General features: G+C 50.2%; 1 protein-coding gene across 1 annotated transcript; it reads right to left on the minus strand.

Moving 5' to 3' along the window:
• Positions 1 to 363: 363 nt before the first annotated feature.
• On the minus strand, positions 364 to 19,357 carry LOC123425994 (ubiquinol-cytochrome-c reductase complex assembly factor 1). Its single transcript, XM_045109770.1, has 7 exons — positions 19,074 to 19,357; positions 18,259 to 18,472; positions 17,439 to 17,605; positions 16,025 to 16,149; positions 1,121 to 1,181; positions 977 to 1,025; positions 364 to 772 (listed from the first exon to the last, which is right to left on the minus strand). Exons 1-7 carry the CDS (start codon positions 19,251 to 19,253, stop codon positions 690 to 692), a joined length of 879 nt encoding a protein of 292 aa, XP_044965705.1. The 5' UTR covers positions 19,254 to 19,357; the 3' UTR covers positions 364 to 689.
• Positions 19,358 to 21,050: the final 1,693 nt, after the last annotated feature.

Consider the following 21,050-nt stretch of genomic DNA (forward strand, 5'->3'; position numbering starts at 1 on the left):
GCGTGTAACTTGATGATGCATCAAAATTTGTTCATGGCCATTAAAGATTATGATTTTTTTTCTTCCGTTACAACATGATAATAATAAATGGTCCGAGCACACCAATGTTTCTTCAACCCCCAGCATGATAATGACTGGCAAAAGAGAGGGGGGGGGGGGGGGGGGACCTCTGCTGGACAAAGGGGCGAGAAAAAGGACAATGCTAGCCCAAGAGAGCGCTGCACACTATTCTTCTTGTTTTCTGGGCAGTTGCTTCGAAGTTCAAACATCAAACAGACCATAAAATTTTCACAATCGCTTTCCCCAGATCACCCAGGAGACCAAAACCAAGCTCATGACGCAGACAGTACATGGTCACCGACATTGTGAATGATTCTCAAGTCCATATCAGCAATGAAAATGGTAAAATACTACAGCACAGTACAAGCATTCAACCAGGAAAATGTTTCCACCGTGTACTCTATTCCAAGAGGGCAGCCCATCAATGCAATGCTCACACACGATAAACATAAAGGAGATTCCTAGCTAGAGGCAGCTGTAGCCACCAAAATGGCCTGAAATGCTGAGATTTGTCCATAAATAAATACTGAAAAAATTTGTATTATTTGTAATGATGATAGGACTTTCAGTCTTCCTTGTCCATGTATAGCCAGCCTTCATAAGGAATACTGATCTACAAATGCCAGCGCTTAACGCCGTCGCTTTGCCGGGCTTGGGACGGTTGGCAAAACCGTCGTAAAATTGAAGTTGCCAGAGAACATAGCTTCTTTATCTGTTGTTGAAAAGTTTAGGAAGTGCAGAATTTAGTGAGTTTAATATACAACAATAGGTTTTTCAATGTAAGGAAAGCGAGAAGAAAAGGAAGCTAGTTTGTGTGTGTGTGCACGGGCGTGTGCATTTGTATGTGTTTGTATCGAAAGGATGTGTGTGTGCATATGCATGGGAGATAGAGATGGGAGAATTAGTCAGCACTGACCTGTCAATGATAGACAAGTTGCCTCCCTCCGAGTATATCTTGCCAATGCCTGAGATCCAACAGAACAGGCAGTCTTAGGTTTTGTAAAATATGATAGGTAATCACCTATTTTCTAAAGCTGTCTCCATCAGAGAAGGAACTTGCCTGGACAGCAGGGGTAGCAGCTGCATCCATAGGCTCTGAACCTTCGTCAGCATACACATTCCTAACCATTCAACACAAGTAACTATCATACATAACATGGCAGTGCTAGATTATGAAAGAAATACAGCCCACAATTTACACAGCTACTGCCTCTGTTCCAAAATATAAGTATTTTTAGAGATTCTACTACGGACAACATACGGAGCAAAACGAGTGATTGTACACTCTACAGTATGTCTATATACATCCGTATGTAGTCCATAGTGGAATCTCTAAAATGACTTATATTTAGGAACGGAAGGAGTACATCACATAATTACTATAGTGCCATAACCAGAAAGTTACCGCTTTGATGTTAGAAAGCTGCAGTACTAATACATGTGTGTGGCGGCTCACATATAAACCTATTAAACTTTGTCAAATACAAAATCAGAAGTAACACAACACTTGGCACAGTATGTTCTTGTGCAAGTTTCCTAGAGTAGAATCCACCATACCTCCTGTTGAACCGGCAAGGGCCCAAGCCCATGTGAGCAGGCTGACCTAGAAGGGGGCATCCAGTCCTCCCGTTTCCATGTGAGACACCACACACGTGAGTCCTCGCACGTGCCACCAGACACGAGAAAGAACCCCGTCTGAAGGTACTCCTCTCCCAATTCAACATCGTATCAAGCCAGGTTATGGTGGCGCCGGCGTAGTCGCTCATTGGCGAGGCGATGGAGCCCGGCGGGGTCAGGAGAGGGGAGGATCCTGCTCACACTGCTGCGGCGAGGCGGCGGGGCGCGCGGCTGCGCAGGCGCTGTTCGCGCAGAGGCAGGGATGTGACGCAGGGCGGCAGCACGGGTGCTGCTGTGTGGCAGAGTAACAGGAGTCGGGCAAGGTGCAGCTGAACCAAGGGAGAGAGTGTGCTGCTGCTGCGTTGCACCAGGGGAGAGAAGAAGAGGTCTGCTGCTGTGTGGCACCAGGGGAGAGAAGGGTAGCTGCTGTGGGTTTTTTTTTCCTTTCTTCTTCAAGGATCGATATGTTCCTGCTGGAGCTGTTGATGTGCTGTTCCTGCTGGAGCTGCTACTATGCATCTGAGTTGCTGTTTTGCTGCTGTGCGCGGGTACTGCTGTGGAGAAGAAGTGTGGCTGTGGTGCTGCTGGAGCACCAAAGATAGCTGAACCAAATGCTCTTGCTGAGGCTTTAGAGAAGCTCGCTAAGATCCTCGCAGAGTCCATCGTTCCTTGACAGGAAGTGGCTCAGAAGCTCGAAATTTTGCCCATGGACATGAAGCTAGAGGGGGCCACAAATTATTTGGGTTCATCCAGGAGGGCTTTGTGGGCTGTGGAGCAGAAGGAGCTTGATGGACATTTGTTGGGCAACGTTGCAGAACCAGAAGACAAGAGTAGTGCAGAGGGAAAGAGGTGGAAGGTCATCCAGTCTGTACTTATGGTGTGGTTGTTGAACTCCGTGGTGCCCTTCACTGGACGCTCTGTGGAGGGGCTATCCACAGCTGCTGAGATATGGAAGATTCTATCCATCCGGTACTCTGACAAGGACAATGTCATGCTCATTGCTCAGATTGAGGACAAGATTAGGTTGCTGCGCCAAGATGATGGCATGTCAGTGATGACATACGTGGCAGAACTGCAGACTCTGTGGACAGACCAGGATAAGTTGGAAGCACTGAGCAAAAATAAGACGTGGGTGCTAACCACACTGCCGGCAGACCAGAAAGCAATGAGTTGTGAGTGGATGTATACAGTGAAGCAGAATCCTGATAGGAAGGTGTAACCATATAAGGCCAGATTGGTCGCCAGAGGATATAGCCAAACTTATGGAATTGACTGTGATGAGAGTTTGCTCCCGTGGCAAAGATGAACACAGTAAGGATATTGGTCTCCTGTGCTGCAAACTTTGGGTGGAAGCTGGATCAATTAGATGTCAAGAATGCCTTCTTGCATGGTGAGTTGCAGGAAGAAGTGTACATAGAAATACCAACAGGTTTTGGAACTTTGGAGACCACGGGAAGGTACGTATGCTGAGGAAATCCTTGTATGGACTAACGCAATCACCGAGGGCATGGTTTGATAGGTTCAGACGTGTTGTCCGTGGTATGGGGTATGGTCAGTGAAGCGGTGAACACACGATGTTCTACACGCACTCTGATCGGAAGATCACCATTCTTGTTGTTTATGTGGATGACATTATCATCATTGGAGATGATAAGGAGGAAATATCGAGATTGAAGGGTTGTCTAAGCAAGGAGTTTTGAGGTAAAGGATTTGAGCAACCTAAAATACTTCCTTGGCATTGAGGTGGCTTGAACAGAGAAGGGAATCTCTATGTGCCAACGAAAATACATCTTGAATCTCTTGAGTGACATGGGGATGATGGGATGTCATGCTGCCCCTACTCCAAGTGAACAAAATCATCAAGTGACAGCACAATCGAGCTAGTGAATAAGGAAGATTATGAGAAATTGGTTGGGAGGTTATTGTACTTGTGTCATACCAGGCCTTACATTACGTATGATGTGGGGGTGGTGAGCAGATACATGCATGAACCTGTTATGACCGGCTTGGCCTATAGCCGGCGGAGGCCCACTGGGCGTTAATATTAGGGGCTTGGCCCGCAAGTTATCTTAGGCAAATTACTTTAGGAAAGTTATCTTAGGCTCGAGTTATAAATACTAGTTGTAAGACATCAATTGAGATCAAGCAATAAAGATATTATCTTCTGTTGCCCGGCTCCCCAAGGAGCCGGAACCCTAGCCTCCGCCGCGCCCAGCCCTAGCCGCGACGGCTCCCTCTCGCCGGCGCGTCCGCTCCAGCCCTCGCTCTCCTCCTCCTTGCCCATACAATCTACGCCGGAGGCCCGGTAGGAACCCTAGTCCTACCAATTTGGTATCCAGAGATTCCCGGTTGATCATGTCGCTCCCTCCACCACCGCCGCCGCAAACCAACACCACCGCCCCACCGCCGCAAACCACCACCACCGCCCCGCCGCCGCTGCCGATCACGTCCGGGACCACTCCCTCGCCCGTGCCGATCATCACCACGGAGGAGCCGCTTCCCATCCTCTCGCCCGAGGCGATGTCGGGCACCCTGTGGGAGCTTGTCCAAGCGGTCCGAGGCATCAGCCTCTACCTCGCTGGGACCCAACCCCCGCCACCGAGCGTCGCCCCCACTACCTACGGGCCGCCGTCGCTGCCGTGGGCCACCCCGGCCTTCCAGCCGCCCTACGGAGGGGCGCCGCCGCCACCACCGCAGCTGCTGCAACACTACCACGCCGCGGGCACCCCCTGGCCGGTGTGGCCGGCCACCACCGCGTCGTTGGGGGGGCCGCCCCACCAGTTTCTACCGGCCACCACGGCGCAGGCTACGGCTCAGCACCACCAGCCGCCGCCGCCTACGACAGCAGCACCTCCAACGCCCCGAACCACCGGTCGGCCCTTGCACCAGGTGCAGTTTCCGCCATCGCCGATTCCCGCGTGGGCAGCCGGATCATCTTCGGGCCCGATCTATACCCCGGCACCGGAACACCCGGCGCCCTCTCTGCCGTTCGAGCGGTCCTCCAGCTCGGCGCCCTACGCTCCGGAGTTTCCCGACCCGGCGTACGCGATGCCACCGACAGCCGCGGCTACCGGACACGGCGGTCCGACATCTCCTCGGTTCGCTAAGCTGAACTTCACCACTTACGAGGGCGCGGAAGACCCCCTCAACTGGCTCAACCAGTGCGAGCAGTTCTTTCGGGGGCAGCGGACGCTCGCGTCGGATCGCACCTGGCTCGCGTCCTATCATCTCCGTGGCACGGCACAGACTTGGTACTACGCCCTCGAGCAGGATGAGGGCGGCATGCCACCGTGGGACCGATTTCGCGAGCTCTGCCTCCTCCGGTTTGGCCCCCCCATCCGTGGCAGCCGACTGGCAGCCCTCGGCCGCTTACCGTTTACATCAACGGTCCAGGACTACGCCGACCGATTCCAAGCCCTGGCGTGCCACGCGCCAGGCGTCTCCGCGACTCAGCGCGCTGAGCTCTTTGTGGGTGGTCTACCGGACCATATTCGCGTGGATGTCGAGCTCCGGGAACCCCCCGACCTTCAGTCCGCCATGTACTACGCCCGGGCCTTCGAGCAGCGGGCCCAGGCACTGCAGCAACCGCCCGGACGGGGCGGCCGCCAGCTCAGTCGACCCGCGCCGACCCTTCCAGCACCAGGCCGGCCTCCGCCAGCCGCGGCGGCCGCACCTCCGGCCGCCACACGGACCTTCCGCAGGTTGTCCCCGGCCGAGCAGCAGGAGCGTCGACGTCAGGGTCTCTGCTTTAATTGCGATGAGCCCTACACACCGACACATGTCTGCCCCCGCCTCTTCTACTTGGAGACGGTCGACTACACCGAGGCGGACGAGACGACCGACGCACCAGACACGGCCGCAGATTCTACGGCGACGGCCTGCGTCGTCTCTCTCCACGCCCTAGCCGGCATCCGTCATGAGCGGACCATGTTACTGCCCGTGACGATCCATGGCGAGCAGCTGGTGGCCCTACTGGATACGGGCTCCACTCATAACTTCCTGCCCGAGGCAACCATGCGTCGTCTAGCTATTCCGACCACGGGCGGGGAGCGCCTTCGGATCACGGTGGCCAACGGTGACCGCCTCCAGTGTCATGGACTCGCCCGCGACGTTCCCATCACCATCGGGGGCGAACACTTTTCCATTACCTGTGCCGGCATCGACCTCGGCTGTTTCGACTTCATCCTCGGTGTGGACTTTCTCCGGACCCTCGGGCCCATCGTGTGGGACTTCGACGCGCTCACGATGACATTCTGGCGGCTGGGACGCCAAATCCGGTGGGACGGCATTGGGGGCGCTAAGCCAGCCGTGCCACATCTTCAGCTGGCCGCCGCCTCCTCCGAGACCGAGCACCCTCTGCTGGATCCCCTTCTGCAGCAACATAGCGCCCTCTTCGACGAGCCGCGGGGACTTCCACCTGCTCAGGTGTACGACCATCGCATTCACCTTGTGCCGGGCTCCACTCCCGTGGCGGTGCGACCTTACCGCTACCCTCAGCTGCAGAAGGATGAGTTGGAGAGACAGTGTGCCCTTATGCTCGCAGCGGGCATCATCCGGATCTCGACGTCACCCTTCTCCGCGCCGGTACTTCTTGTCCGCAAGACAGATGGCACGTGCCGTTTCTGCATCGACTACCGCGGCCTGAACGCGCTCACACTCAAGGACAAGTTTCCGATACCGGTGGTCGACGAGCTCTTGGATGAGCTTCATGGGGCGCGCTTCTTCACCAAATTCGATCTCCGGTCGGGCTATCACCAGGTGCGCATGCATCCGGACGACATCGCCAAGACGGCGTTTCGCACCCACCATGGCCACTTCGAGTTTTTGGTGATGCCTTTCGGCCTCGCCAATGCCCCGGCGACCTTCCAGGCCCTGATGAACGACATTCTGCGACCCTACTTACGGCGGTTTGTGCTTGTTTTCTTTGATGATATTCTTATCTTCAGCGCCACCTGGGCCGAGCACCTCCAGCACGTCGCCATCGTCTTCAACGAGCTTCAGGCGCACGACCTCCACCTTAAGCGCTCGAAGTGCTCGTTCGGGACACCTACCGTTGCCTACCTCGGCCATGTCATCTCGGCCGACGGGGTGGCTATGGACGCCGACAAGGTGGCAGCTGTCTCCGCCTGGCCGACGCCTCACTCGCCGCGGGCTCTCCGCGGGTTCCTCGGCCTCGCAGGATACTACCGGAAATTTATCCGGGAGTTCGGGCTCATCGCGGCCCCTCTCACGCGGCTGCTCCGCCGCGATGCTTTCGCCTGGGACGACGCGGCGACAGCGGCATTCGAGGCCCTCAAAGGGGCCCTCACGACGGGTCCCGTCCTCCAGATGCCCGACTTCGACCGCCCGTTCGTGGTGGATTGTGACGCTTCGGGCGTGGGCTTCGGCGCCGCGCTTCATCAGGGCGAGGGGCCCATTGCTTTCTTCAGCCGGCCTTTTGCTCCGCGCCATCTTAAGCTGGCGGCGTACGAGCGGGAGCTCATTGGCCTGGTGCAGGCCGTGCGCCATTGGCGGCCGTACTTGTGGGGACGGGTCTTCCACATCCGTACGGACATTACAGCTTGAAGTTCTTACTGGACCAACGGTTGTCGACTGTGCCGCAGCACCAGTGGATCAGCAAGCTCTTCGGCTTCGACTTCTCCGTCGAGTATCGCCCGGGCCGCCTTAACACCGTGGCCGACGCGCTGTCCCGTCGCGACTCCGATCTCGCTCCTTCCACCGACGAGGTCGCTGGGGCGTCCCTGTGCGTCCGCTCCGGTCCGACGTTCGGCCTCTTCGCCGACATTCACCGCGCAACTGCAACAGCCGACGACGCCGTTCTTCTCCAGCAGCAACTCACGGCCGGCGACCTGGAGGAGCCCTGGCGCTTCGCTGACGGACTGCTTCTCCATGGGCGCCGGATCTTTGTTCCGGCGCATGATGATCTCCGTCACCAGGTGTTACAGCTCGCCCACTCGGCGGGTCATGAGGGTGTGCAGAAAACCCTACATCGTCTTCGCGCTGACTTCTACATTCCCGGCGATCGCGCTCTGGTCCGCGACTGGGTTCGGTCTTGTCAGACATGCCAGCGCAACAAGACGGAAACCCTGAGACCGGTTGGGTTACTTCAGCCCTTGGAGGTGCCGTCTCAGGTCTGGGCGGATATTTCCATGGACTTCATCGAGGGCCTCCCCAAGGTGGGCGGCAAGTCGGTCATCCTTACGGTGGTCGACCGCTTTTCTAAGTACGCCCACTTCATCGCGCTCGGTCATCCGTACACGGCGGCGTCCGTGGCCCGGGCCTTCTTCGACGGCATCGTTCGCTTACACGGGTTCCCAGCTTCGATCGTCAGTGATCGGGACCCGGTGTTCACGGGACATGTCTGGCGCGACCTCTTCAGGATGGCGGGCGTCCAGCTTCGCTTGAGTACGGCATTTCATCCTCAGACGGACGGTCAGTCCGAGGTGGTTAACAAGGTCATTGCCATGTATTTGCGTTGTGTGACAGGTGATCGGCCTCGAGCTTAGGTGGACTGGCTCACTTGGGCGGAGTACTGCTACAACACCTCCTATCACTCCGCCCTTCGTGCCACGCCGTTTGAGGTGGTATATGGTCGTCCACCCCCGCCTATACTTCCGGTGGACCCGGAGACGGCTCGGACGGAGGTTGCGGGTGACCTTATCCGCACCCGTGACGAGATGCTTGCTGAGGTCCGTCAGCGGCTCCTTCAGGCCCAGCAGCTGGCCAAGCACTGCTACGACGATCACCATCGCGAGGCGGAATTCGCCGTGGGTGATTGGGTGTGGCTGCGTCTTCTCCACCGCTCTACGCAGTCACTCGACCCGCGCGCGAAGCGCAAGCTCGGCCCTCGCTACGCTGGGCCCTTCCCTATCGTGGAGCGCATTGGGAAGGTGGCCTATCGTCTTCAGCTGCCAGATCACGCTCGTATCCACGACGTCTTCCATGTAGGGCTGCTCAAGCCTTTCCGTGGCGAGCCACCGGCGGCCCCTCCGGCGCTTCCTCCAACCGCCGATGGTCGCATCCTCCCGGAACCAGCCAAGGTGTTGCAGGCACAGCTTCGACGTGGAGTGTGGTTCGTCCTCGTTCAGTGGACGGGTCTTCCGGAGGAGGAAGCTACGTGGGAGCAGCGTGAGGAATTCCGCCAACACTATCCAAACTTTCAGCTCGAGGACGAGCTGTTTGTGCAGGCGGGGAGAGATGTTATGACCGGCTTGGCCTATAGCCGGCGGAGGCCCACTGGGCGTTAATATTAGGGGCTTGGCCCGCAAGTTATCTTAGGCAAATTACTTTAGGAAAGTTATCTTAGGCTCGAGTTATAAATACTAGTTGTAAGACATCAATTGAGATCAAGCAATAAAGATATTATCTTCTGTTGCCCGGCTCCCCAAGGAGCCGGAACCCTAGCCTCCGCCGCGCCCAGCCCTAGCCGCGACGGCTCCCTCTCGCCGGCGCGTCCGCTCCAGCCCTCGCTCTCCTCCTCCTTGCCCATACAATCTACGCCGGAGGCCCGGTAGGAACCCTAGTCCTACCAGAACCAAGAAGTGGACATCTTGATATTGTGCACAGAATCCTGAGATACTCGAAGGGGACTCCGGGTAAAGGGTTGTGGTTTGGGAAGAATGGACATCTTCACGTGGATGGCTATAGTGACTCTGACCAGGCCAGTTGTCAAGATGATGGAAGATCAACTTCTGGCTACTGTGTGTTTGTGGGTGAAAATTTGGTGTCATGGAGAAGCAAGAAACAGAATGTTGTGTCTAGATCAACAACAGAAGCTGAGTATAGAGCATTTTCTCAAGGGTTGAGTGAGATGCTTTGGCTGAAGTACCTACTGAGCAAGTTGAAACTTCTGAGGAAGGGACCCTTAAGGGTCTAGTGGGACAATCAGTCAGCTATAGCCATTGCTAATAACCCAATTCAAAATGATAGGACAAAACATGTGGAAATTGATCGCTTCTTCGTTAAGGAGAAACTTGGTGCTGGGATAAAAAGCCTTACTCATGTCTGTTAGAGTTAAGCATGAGTCCTAGTATGATTGGTATTCTAATTCAAGTAGGATTAGGAATACTAAATCAGCTCGGTTAGTTGCTAGGCTATGTTCAGCATATATACATGCGTGTACCCCCAACCTTGTAATACACCAGAAAAACGAAAAGCAATACAAAGTATTCCAGGCTCGAGACGGGCCTGCAGCAATACATCGACTCGGCGCCTTCCGTCTAGAGTTTTACCGAGCCGTTCGAGTTCAATCGCCGCGTTAAGCTAGCTCCAGTTCACGTGTATGTACACGGCCAGAATCCATTAAGCTGCCTAGCTAGCTTGCACTTCGTGTTTTGGCTTCCGGAGGATACGAGCTAGCACTCTAAAACCAACAATTGGTATCTAGAGCCTCGACGATCTACGATCTACGATGACGGACAGCGACGCTGAGTCGGTCAAGTCCGGCAAGGGCGGTGCCAAAGCGAACAAGAACGGCGACAAGGTGAAGGACGGCAAGTCAGCAACCAGTGGTGGGCGAACGGGCGGCGCCAACGTCCAGGCGCATCGCAACATCCCCATCCAGTACCCGATGCTCACCAACGTCAACTACGGCGTGTGGGCGGTGAAGACGAAGATTATTCTCCGATCCCTTCAAGTGTGGGAGGCCATCACGGACGACGACGTCGACGAGGAGCGCGACGAAGGTGACATGGCCGCCATAGCCCAGTCTGTGCCGGATTTCGTGCTAATGACATTGGCGGAGTTCGAGACGGCAAGAGAGGCGTGGAACGCACTCAAGGAGATGAGGATCGGAGAAGATCGCGTCACCAAGGCTCGGGCACAAGTGCTGAAGCGCCAATTTCACAAGTTGCAGATGGAGGAAACTGAATCGGTGAACGACTACGCCATGCGTCTTACTACTTTGGTGGGAGAGATCCGCGCGCTTGGTGCAAAGCTCAATGAGACCGAGATTGTGGAGAAATTTTTCAGTTCGGTGACTGACAAATTCACGTACATCATCGGCACGCTCGAGCAGCTTTACGACATCGACGACATGACCATAACGGAGGCGATCGGACGCCTGCGGGCATGGGAAGAGAATGCTCGTGGCTGTCGGAAATGCAAAGGAGGAGGTAGTGACCAACTCATGTACTCGCGCGCAGATTGGGAGGCCCCAAGTAGCAAAGGAAGGCGTGATGGTGGCGAAGGCTCAAGCAACGTGAAGCGCGACGGACAAACCGGAAAAGGTAAAGGAAAAGGCAAGCCACAAGGTCATGGTAAGGCGGACCAATCTAAAGGGCGAAAGCCACATAACTTGGATTTATCCGAGGTTAAGTGCTATAACTGCAACGAGATGGGTCACTTTGCAAAGGATTGTCCGAAGCCTAACAAGCGGGAGATCAAGGCAAATTTGGCAAAGCAGGAAGACGAAGGTCCAGGTCTTCTGATGGCCGAAGTTTGTGATCTCGCTGAAACGGTGGTTGTGAAACCAAGCCGGAAGGTGCTACTTCATGAGAAGAAAGTGACACCGAAGTTATCCGGTGATCAGAACGTGTCGTGGTATCTCGATATGGGTGCCAGTAACCACATGAAGGGGTGCAAGGAGAAATTCCTTGAGCTAGAATACAATGTTGAAGGCTCGGTCAAGTTCGATGATGGTTCAGCTGTGGAGATTTGCGGGCAAGGATCTGTCCTCTTCGAGGGTCTCACAGGCGAACATCGCATACTCACCGGAGTGTACTACATCCCACGGCTTCACAACAACATCATCTCTATTGGGAAGCTTGACGAGAATGGATGCAGAGTGAATATCGAGAACGGAGTGATGACGATCTTCGACAACCTCCGAAACGTGCTAGCTCGTGTTAATCGCACACGGAATAGGCTCTATATCCTCAACCTTGATCAATCTCAACCGGAGTGTTGGCTCACCAAGAGTGATGATGATTCGTGGTTATGGCATGCTAGATTTGGACACGTTAACTTCTACACCTTGAAGAAGATGTCAAAGATGGAGATGGTATCCGGGATGCCATTTATCGACCATGTTGATCGAGTATGTGACGGGTGCTTGGTTGGAAAACAGCACCGCAGGCCGTTCCCTGCTCAGTCTACCTATCGTGCAAGTGATGCACTCGAGCTGCTCCATGGTGATCTATGTGGCCCTATCACCCCGGCAACTCACGCGGGAAAGAAGTATTTCTTCCTTGTGGTAGACGACTACTCGAGATATATGTGGGTCATTCTTCTACGATCTAAAGATGAGGCATTTGAAGCGTTCAAGAAGCTGAAGGCTGCAACGGAGATGGAACACAAGCTGAAGGTTCGCGCTCTACGGACAGATCGCGGCGGAGAGTTTACGTCGAACGAGTTCAACAACTACTGCGAGAAGATTGGCATAAAAAGGTTCCTCACGGCACCTTACACGCCGTAGCAGAACGGGGTCGTTGAAAGGCGCAATCGAACCGTCGTTGACATGGCAAGGAGTTTACTCAAGAGCAAGAACCTGCCGGGGACTTTTTGGGGAGAAGCTGTCTCGACGGCGGTCTATCTTCTCAACCGGGCTCCAACGAAGGCGGTGATCGGCAAGACTCCGTATGAAGCAATTTACGGACGTAAGCCGAATGTGTCTCATCTACGGACGTTCGGGTGCGTGGCACATGTGAAGACGGCGGAGCCGCACCTCTCAAAGCTTGCCGATCGTAGCACCAAGATGGTGTTCATCGGATACGAGAGGAGTTCCAACACCAAGGCATACCGCTTCTACGATCCACAAACCAAGCGTCTATGGATTTCACGCGACGTCGCGTTTGAAGAAAACAAAGCATGGAATTGGAGCACAGCAGCCAACGATGCTCCAAACGGTAACATATTCACAGTTGAATTTCCAACTGACGATGATGCAGGAGAGGACGTCCACGTGGTTGGCAAGACGCCCAACCAAGGTGACCACAATGGTAGTGATCATCATCGTGCCGACACCGACGACGACGCGCATAGGTCGCAAGGAGATAGCGACAACGACGCGCACGGCATGGGTGGAGATCTCGACGACAACATCGACAACGAGGCGCATAGTGACGACGACAATCAAGATGATGATCACGGTCACAACGACTACGCCGACGACGCGGATGTCGATGACACACTCGGGACTCAACCGTCTTCCTCAAGTGCATCAACACCGACACAATTTGTGTCGCCTCCTTCGCACGCCACAACGGACTCCTCGGGGCCTCGTCGCTACAAGACCCTCAAGAAAGTCTACAAGTACACAAAGCCAGTTACGCTCGAATACTCCGGACTATGTTTGTTCGGAGTTGAGGAGGCGGCGAACTTCGTAGAGGCAAGCAAAAGTCCTAGTTGGACGCACGCCATGGATGAGGAGATGAAGGCGATTGAGAGCAATTGCACGTGGACTTTGGTAACCCGACCTCCAAACCAAAAGGCGATAGGTTTGAAGTGGGTTTACAAGCTCAAGAAGGACACGGAGGGTGCCATTGTGAAGTACAAGGCAAGACTCGTTGCAAAGGGCTACGTACAAAGTCAAGGAGTTGACTATGATGAGGTGTTTGCACCAGTTGCTCGACTCAAGACAGTGAGAGTGCTCCTAGCTTTGGCGGCACAAGAGGATTGGGAGGTTCATCATATGGATGTTAAATCCGTTTTCCTCAACGGCGATCTCATTGAAGAAGTGTATGTAGAACAACCCCTTAGCTACAAGAAGAAAGACGAACAAGCGAAAGTTGACAAGCTCAAGAAGGCACTTTACAGGCTGATGCAAGCGCCAAGAGCTTGGAATTCAAAGTTAGACCAAAGTATGGTCACGCTCAGGTTCAAAAGATGTGCCCTCGATGATCCGAAGGACAGTCTACAAAGCACCGAAAAAGAGGTGAAGATTGAAGACACGACCACCGAGGAGAGTTGGCATCAAGCTATGAACGAGCCGTCGAAAGTAAACTCAGTCCCTAGACTGCTACAAGGAACGACGAAGGCAACGCCAAGGATAAAGCCTACAAGTAGTCATGTTCGGGATCCAGGTCGTAACGAGGGCGTCCTGCTTAGGGGGTGAATGTTAGAGTTAAGCATGAGTCCTAGTATGATTGGTATTCTAATTCAAGTAGGATTAGGAATACTAAATCAGCTCGGTTAGTTGTAGGCTATGTTCACCATATATATATGCGTGTACCCCCAACCTTGTAATACACCAGAAAAACGAAAAGCAATACAAAGTATTCCAGGCTCGAGACGGGCCTGCAGCAATACATCGACTCGACGCCTTCCGTCTAGAGTTTTACCGAGCCGTTCGAGTTCAATCGTCGTGTTAAGCTAGCTCCAATTCACGTGTATGTACACGGCCAGAATCCATTAAGCTGCCTGCTAGCTTGCTGCCTAGCTAGCTTGCACTTCGTGTTTTGGCTTCCGAAGGATACGAGCTAGCACTCTAAAACCAACAATGTCATCTCTGGGTAACAGTTTGCAGATTGCTTGACGAAGGGACTAGAACAAAGGACTGTGACTTGGCATGTGACAAGATGGGAATGATAGATATCTACCACCCATCATGAGGGGGAGTGTTGAACCGTTAAGGGCCCAAGCCCATCTAGCTTTGTCATTTAGGGCCCAAGCCCATGTGAGCAGGCTGATCTCGAAAGGGGCATCCAGTCCTCCCGTTTCTGTGTGAGCCGCCACACAAGTGAGTCGCGCGAGCCACCAGACACGAGAAAGAACCCATCTGAAAGTACTCCTCTCCCGATTCAATACCTCCAAATGGTCAAACTGATAAAAAGGTAATTTGTTGCGTAGTTAACAGTAGGGAACGTGTGGAATAACTACCCCGTGCACCAGGATATTTTGTAAGTACTAGTCCTCAGTGAATGATACCACATTTCTCTTGAACTCTAGTGAATGATACCACATTTCTCTTGAACTCTAGTGAATTGCTAGAATTGACAGATGGGCATTATTAAAAAATAAGCATCCATGCTCATCTTACTGCTGACGACATCATTGCTAGAATTGATAGTTAAGTAAGACAAACCCTTTTTCATTTGTTGAATCTAGCTGTTGGAGTAAAGTGTCAATCAGGGGGGTTGTGTAGATTTCAATAGATTGGCACAAAATAAGGATAGTGCACAACGAACCCGCTTGGGTAACAACCGCAAGGTGAGGCTTCACTATGTGGCATGCTGAAAGGATAACAGGGCATATTGGGCATTGCTTGAATCAAGCTGATACGTACTGTTGTAAATACATTTAATGTTTGCTCGAAATATGGTTCAACATGCCGCATTGCCAGTTTGCCAATGCCATTTGTTGACCAGTAACAGAAATAAGTGCCACTTTAAACATTTGCTACTCTAGATGTTTCAATTCAATAATTCATAGCTATTCAACAAAATAAGCCCCTCCAAGCATTTGGTTTGTTTAATTGGGACTCTCATGAGCCACTCCAAGCATTTGGTTGGTTCAATTTGGCCTCTCATGAGTTGATTCACCTAATTGACATAGTTAAAACGCATGTGACAAAAAATACCCCTACTCGCTTCCACCGAACCACTTCAGCACAGAATTTATATCCACAATTCAGCATCATCCTCAAAACATCTTTTTTACGGAGAGCAGGTTAGCTTGATGCAAGTGCCCTGTGCTTAACTAGCCGACCAACAGTATCCTAGGTCCAAATGAAAAAAATGATAGCTAAGGGCAGTATAACCATATAAGGCCGGCGTTCATCAAGCCAATTCATGAGGTCTCTTAGCAATTTAACATAGAAACGTGAAATCAAAAGGGAAAGTATGACACACCAACCAAGACCTGCCCTGAACTAACGTTCATCAAGCTGAAAGCTGACAAGATGTGCCCTTAATATGAACCAATTGTACATAAACAACTTTGCAAACACATGGCTACGATTTTATTGTTGACCAGCAAAAGAAGAATTGGGTTTTGTAGTTAATCTATACTTCTGGTGAACTACTGCTTTCCTTAATAAAACATTTATTTTCCAGCAAGTATTTAATTTCCTTGACAATAATGAACTAGCCTCATAAGAACAATGGCTGGTCGCTAAGATATCATAACACATATTTTATATTCTGGTCGATAGATGCCATAAATAGATTGAACAAACGTCAGCCTAGATGATTTAAGACTAGTGTCTTGATTTATTATTATATTGTTCTTACTCCTATAATATAGGAGTAGACCATGTGGCCTGTTTGTAGTACGTATCAGCTATTATATCACAAAGCCACAAGAGAGGCTGGATATTGCAATTCATTGGGACCTTGGATCATGGATTGCCAATTTTTCATCTTTATGAAACAATCGGCTATATATTCAGAGAAGATAACTAAAAAATTACCTCCAGATGACATTTACAAGATCATCCTGGCTTGCTTCTGGGCTTATTGCAGTATCATATTTCACAATGTTCCCATAGAATATTTTTTCTAGCTCTTTCATCCATTTTATCAATAACAAGTTGACCTGTAGAGGCACTAGTATGTCACACGCATAAACTTTCACAAGAAATAGCAATAGCATGCACAAAGAGAAGCCAGTCTTCATATCATGCAAGACGTAATGAAAAAAATGGCCAACACTATGGATTCCATGCTTTATAAGATTAGTTGCATTATTCATTCTTATTACACAAAATAGTGATGTCTTTTCAGCATTTTACACATAATACCAGCTTTCTCTCACAAGAAAAAGAAGTTCTATTTTTGTTCCATATAGTTGTAAGTCATGATAATCGGTTAACAAACTGCCAAAAGTTTGATCTTGCTGTTTTGTACTCCCTCTGTTTCAAAAAAAATGAAGTTCTAGTTTTGTCCTTAGTCAGACCTTTTGAAGTTTGACCAAGTATATAGAAAAATACGCTAATATCCTGAATATCAAATATATATAGTATGAAAACATATTTTGTGACCAATCTAATGAAACCAAATAGGTTTTGTAGACGTTAATATATTTTTCTCTAGACTTGGTCAAACTTAAACAAGTTTGACTTAGGACAAACCTAGAACTTCAAAAATTCTGAAGAGGGAGTGCTAAACTATGGTGAGATTCCATCTCCCTGTGCCATAAACAACCAATGCAAAAATGGCAGTACAAATACAGCCAATTCAAAAATGACAGTGCAAATACAGCCAGCGCAAAAAAGGACAGTACAAAGACAAATTGGAAATGCAAATAACCAAGAAGAACATCAACACCCACATCATAAAATATCCAAACTTTGCTCATATATTCCAAAGGGAACTAGGAATATTAAGATGCCAACGATAACATGTAGGTTATGCTTCTTGCCACAAGTCCCAACCCCAGACAGATCACACTTTCCAAGTTTGACTCATGTGGTGTGCCATAGTTTGATGGCATTGCACCTAAGTATGATGCACAGCTGACACACTAGTTTGGTTCCTTTGCTAGACCGCTCTCTATACGAGTGTGTACAACTGTGTATCACATACACAAATGAAGAAGTATCATTTAGATAGGTTGAGCATTTCTCCAGTTCTTTTTTGACACTGGTGGACAAGTATTAGACCAGCTAGCTTTATATCTCGCAATTCTAGCAGAAAATTTATAAATAAGTCGGGCTTCACATGTATATGATGGTCATGGTGTGATGCTAATCAACAGTAGTTCATTCGGACAATTAATAAGGAGGACTAAAACCATCAAATCCAATAATTAGGATAACAGGAAATTTGTGGATAATTTAACCTCAGATATATATCAATCTTTTAGAATTATTATGGATGACCTACCCCAGCCTTAGAAACTCTGAGCTCTACATCATGATTGTAAGTTTCATAGATGTACTGTCCAAATTTAACACCATCCTTTCCTTCTTCCTTCAAGCGACGTAGAACGAGCCACATATGGAGAACAAGCAACGAAAATGTTGTTTTAAATGTTTTCTCCAACTGAAACACTGCAAAAGAGAGACATCAGGAATTGTTGTACATAGAAGAGAACAGCACAGCAGCAGCCGCAGTACTTCGTGTCTAGATCTACATAGAAGAGCAGCAGCAGCAGCAACACAGCAGCAGTAATTGTACATCACTATCTAACATCAAAGGAGAGCAGCACAGCAACAGTACTAGTTGTACATCACATAAGAGAACAGCACAGCAGCAGCAGCAGTACATCAGCATTTACATAACAACACATCATAGGAGAGAAGTTTTGGGCCAAAATATGCTGCCCAGTTAATCGGGCCTGAAACCGATAAATCGTCTTGTCAGACTAATTGGGCCGAATAGGCCTTTCTCTTCTCGCGCGCGCGCGCGGGGGGGAGGGGGGGGGCAATAGCAGTTAACTGCAGTTAATCGGCCGATATTTGTAACAATGGTCACATGCACTTCAGAATATCAGAAATTAAGTGCTCATTGTTAAATTAATGTCAAGATCAACCATGCAGAAAATCATGGACAACCAGAGGTCTCTTTTGTTAGTACTAAGTACCAGAACATGCATAAATCTTATTACAGCAGAAATACAAAAAAAAAAAGCAAATAGGAAAAGATCAAGGAAATGCTGAAAGTGCAAAGGAACGAGTTTACCACCAAACACAGAGGTGTGTACCTTCATAGATATCAGGCTTGTCAACATGAGAAGTGATGCGGTGATAAACAGTGTTTGCTCCTCTGATGGACTTGCTTTGCTTACTGTAGAACAAGAGCAGCGTGAGCATCAAGCGCTTAATGCCCTCATAGTGTGGATCTTCCGCTCTAAGAGGAGAATCAGGAGGCAATGCCAGTGAAGAGGGCTTGGACAGGAACATAGAATTCAGTCGGACCTATAAAAGAAAGAATTCATCCTTAACAAGAGGCATATAGGAGCTACAGATATCAGTTGTAATTATTAGTTAAGCCTTTGTAGCATGTGTGATAGATATGTAGTACACACTAAGTAGCGGCAAATATCACTAAACAAAAAAAAAACTTAGCCTGTATAAGTAAGCAATAAACTTTTTGGACGTTGCCATAAAATCCTTTAATTTCTACACGCATCCACACAAAAGGCACATGTTTACATATCAAAAGGATAAAAAAAACAAATGGCTTGTTTCTGCCAATTTCTTGAAAACATTCTAGAAATGCTAGGTGGTAGATTACAGTTATCCATTTAACCAGAATAGGAAATAGACGACATTCAGAAAACCTTACAAATTTTGAAATCTATCTACATTGCAGAAGGACGGAAGCAGACTATGAACATATTCCATGTTGCAAATCTACGTGGTTAGGGAGCAACCAGACCTAGAATGCGTCGATCCCAGTAGGTACTTGCAACAGCGAGCTGCCCTGGACAAAGGGGCCGTTGTAATCCGCCAGATCACACTATGTGCCCAACAACAATAAGCGGCAAGAATGGCATCTCGGGGATGCGGTCCGTACCTCGGGCCACGGACTGGCGGAGGAGGCCGCGCTAGGGCTGTGCGACGTGGCGGCGGCGGAGGCGGCCTTGGAGAAGGTCCTGGACAGAGGCTGAGGAAGTGGCGAGGGAGGCTTGGAGAAGGCCCTAGAGAAAAAGTGGGAGGCGGAGAGGCGGGAGGCGACGGCGCGCCATCGCGACATGGCTTCCTTTTTCTGGTTGCCGGCGGGGAGAAGCGGCCTACCGGTGCGGTGCGTGAGGTGAATCGAGACTCGAGAGTCGAGAGATGGTTATGGCTGCGGACACGCTGCGCGGGGTCCAGCCACAGAGGAGAGACAGGTATTCTTTTGGCCACCGACATGTGGGGCCCTCGCCCCCGCGTGTGTGTGTGTGGGGCTGGGCCTGGGCCTCCACCTCGGCTTCTACACCAAGCTCACCATCATCATCTCTCGGCTCGCTCCCTTTAATTATCCCCTCCCCCTATTTCTCAAAAAAAAAAACTCCCCTTTACTAAAAAAGATTTATCCCTTCCCTTGCTTGTGCTTCTTCACCTGTGAGTGCGAGTGCGAGTGCGAGTGTGAAATGGGTGAAATCAAGTGTGTGGGATTGGAGGGGAAGGAGATGGAGCTGGTGTCCTCCTCCCGCTCCATCTTATCCTCTTGCAACCGTGAGGCCTCCCCTCCCCTCCCCTCCATCTTCATGAACAATGAGCTCTTCATTTGCTCATTTTTCTCGCACTTCTTGCATGATTGGTTGCTTCCTTCACGTCCACGACAACATCAGCAGCTACGCGCCACGGGAAGAGGCTAGTATGGTAAATCATCAATTTTGTTTTACCTCACCTCTCAAGAATCTAGACCCTCCTTTTTTTCTTTTTTCATTTTCTCAATTTTTTGGTCGTTAGCCTTGCCTGTTTGGTTATCTGCTCTAGAGAAAACAAAAATAAAACAATTTCTTTTGTAGCATCAAGAATGGCATGTATGCACATTTCATCGTTATCTTCTGTTGTATTTGACGTGGTTTTGTTAATGCAAACAATCCAGTGTCTTGGGTGGAGACACGAATGGTGAGCTCAAGATCGGGAAGTGGGCGGCTCTTGCTCAGTTCCTTGCTACACCCACGCTCTCACTCGCCTTCTTGGCCCAGTCCAAAACTAAAACCATAAATCCTTATGACGAAAGACGCTTGCTTCAGCAGAACAAGAAGATTCACGAAGCCAACCGTGCACGTGATGATTTCCCAAACTTCATCAGAGAAGGTGATCATGTACATTCTGATGATTTGTACAACTTATTTATGTAGCATGCCTCAACCGGTTTTGTTGTCACCACCAAAATTCTTTTGGATATAGGTTGCAACTGAATTTACTTGATGCCATTGTCAAAGCGTCTCAACCCCCGACATTGGGAGCCCGTAGGGTTTATATTGATTGGTTTGCTTGTGGTACAAGAGCTTGGGTGGTTTAAACCACCGGGAGAGATTTACATGGAGGGATAGGAAATAGAGACGTGATAAATCAAATAGACTACCTACCTCCTAACAACCTCTAGATATGTGGCGCAGCACATAGGTTAACATATACTTAACATCCCCCTTAATCATAACTTTACTAAGTTAAGACTATGTTTAAACTCCTCAAATGGTCTTGAAGCCAATGTTTTTGTGAAGCCATCTGCAACTTGACCTTTGGAGTGAACAAATCTGATTTCTAACTCCTTGCTTGCAACTCTTTCTCATACAAAGTGATAGTCAATCTCAATATGATTGGTTCTTGCATGAAACACTGGATTAGACGATAGGTAAGTGACACCAAGATTATCACACCAAAGACAAGGAGCTTGTGTATGATATATCCCAAGCTCCTTCAGCATTGACTTGACCCAAATAATTTCAGTTGTGGCATTTGCGAGTGCCTTATACTCTGCATGTGTACTTGATCTCGAAATTGTTGTGTGTTTCTTTGCACACCAAGAAATTAGATTAGCACTACTGGAATTGAG

The sequence above is a fragment of the Hordeum vulgare genome, chromosome 2H (genome assembly GCF_904849725.1).
Source record: "Hordeum vulgare subsp. vulgare chromosome 2H, MorexV3_pseudomolecules_assembly, whole genome shotgun sequence".
NCBI classification, from domain to species: Eukaryota; Viridiplantae; Streptophyta; class Magnoliopsida; order Poales; family Poaceae; genus Hordeum; species Hordeum vulgare.

Coding starts and splice junctions, on each gene's coding strand:
- LOC123425994 (XM_045109770.1), bottom strand. CDS start 19,253: ATGTCGCGATGGCGCGCCGTCGCCTCCCGCCTCTCCGCCTCCCACTTT. Junction 18,473..19,073: donor CCGCCAGTCCGTGGCCCGAG/GTACGGACCGCA, acceptor TTTCTTTTATAG/GTCCGACTGAATTCTATGTT. Junction 1,026..1,120: donor CTGCTACCCCTGCTGTCCAG/GCAAGTTCCTTC, acceptor GTTGGATCTCAG/GCATTGGCAAGATATACTCG.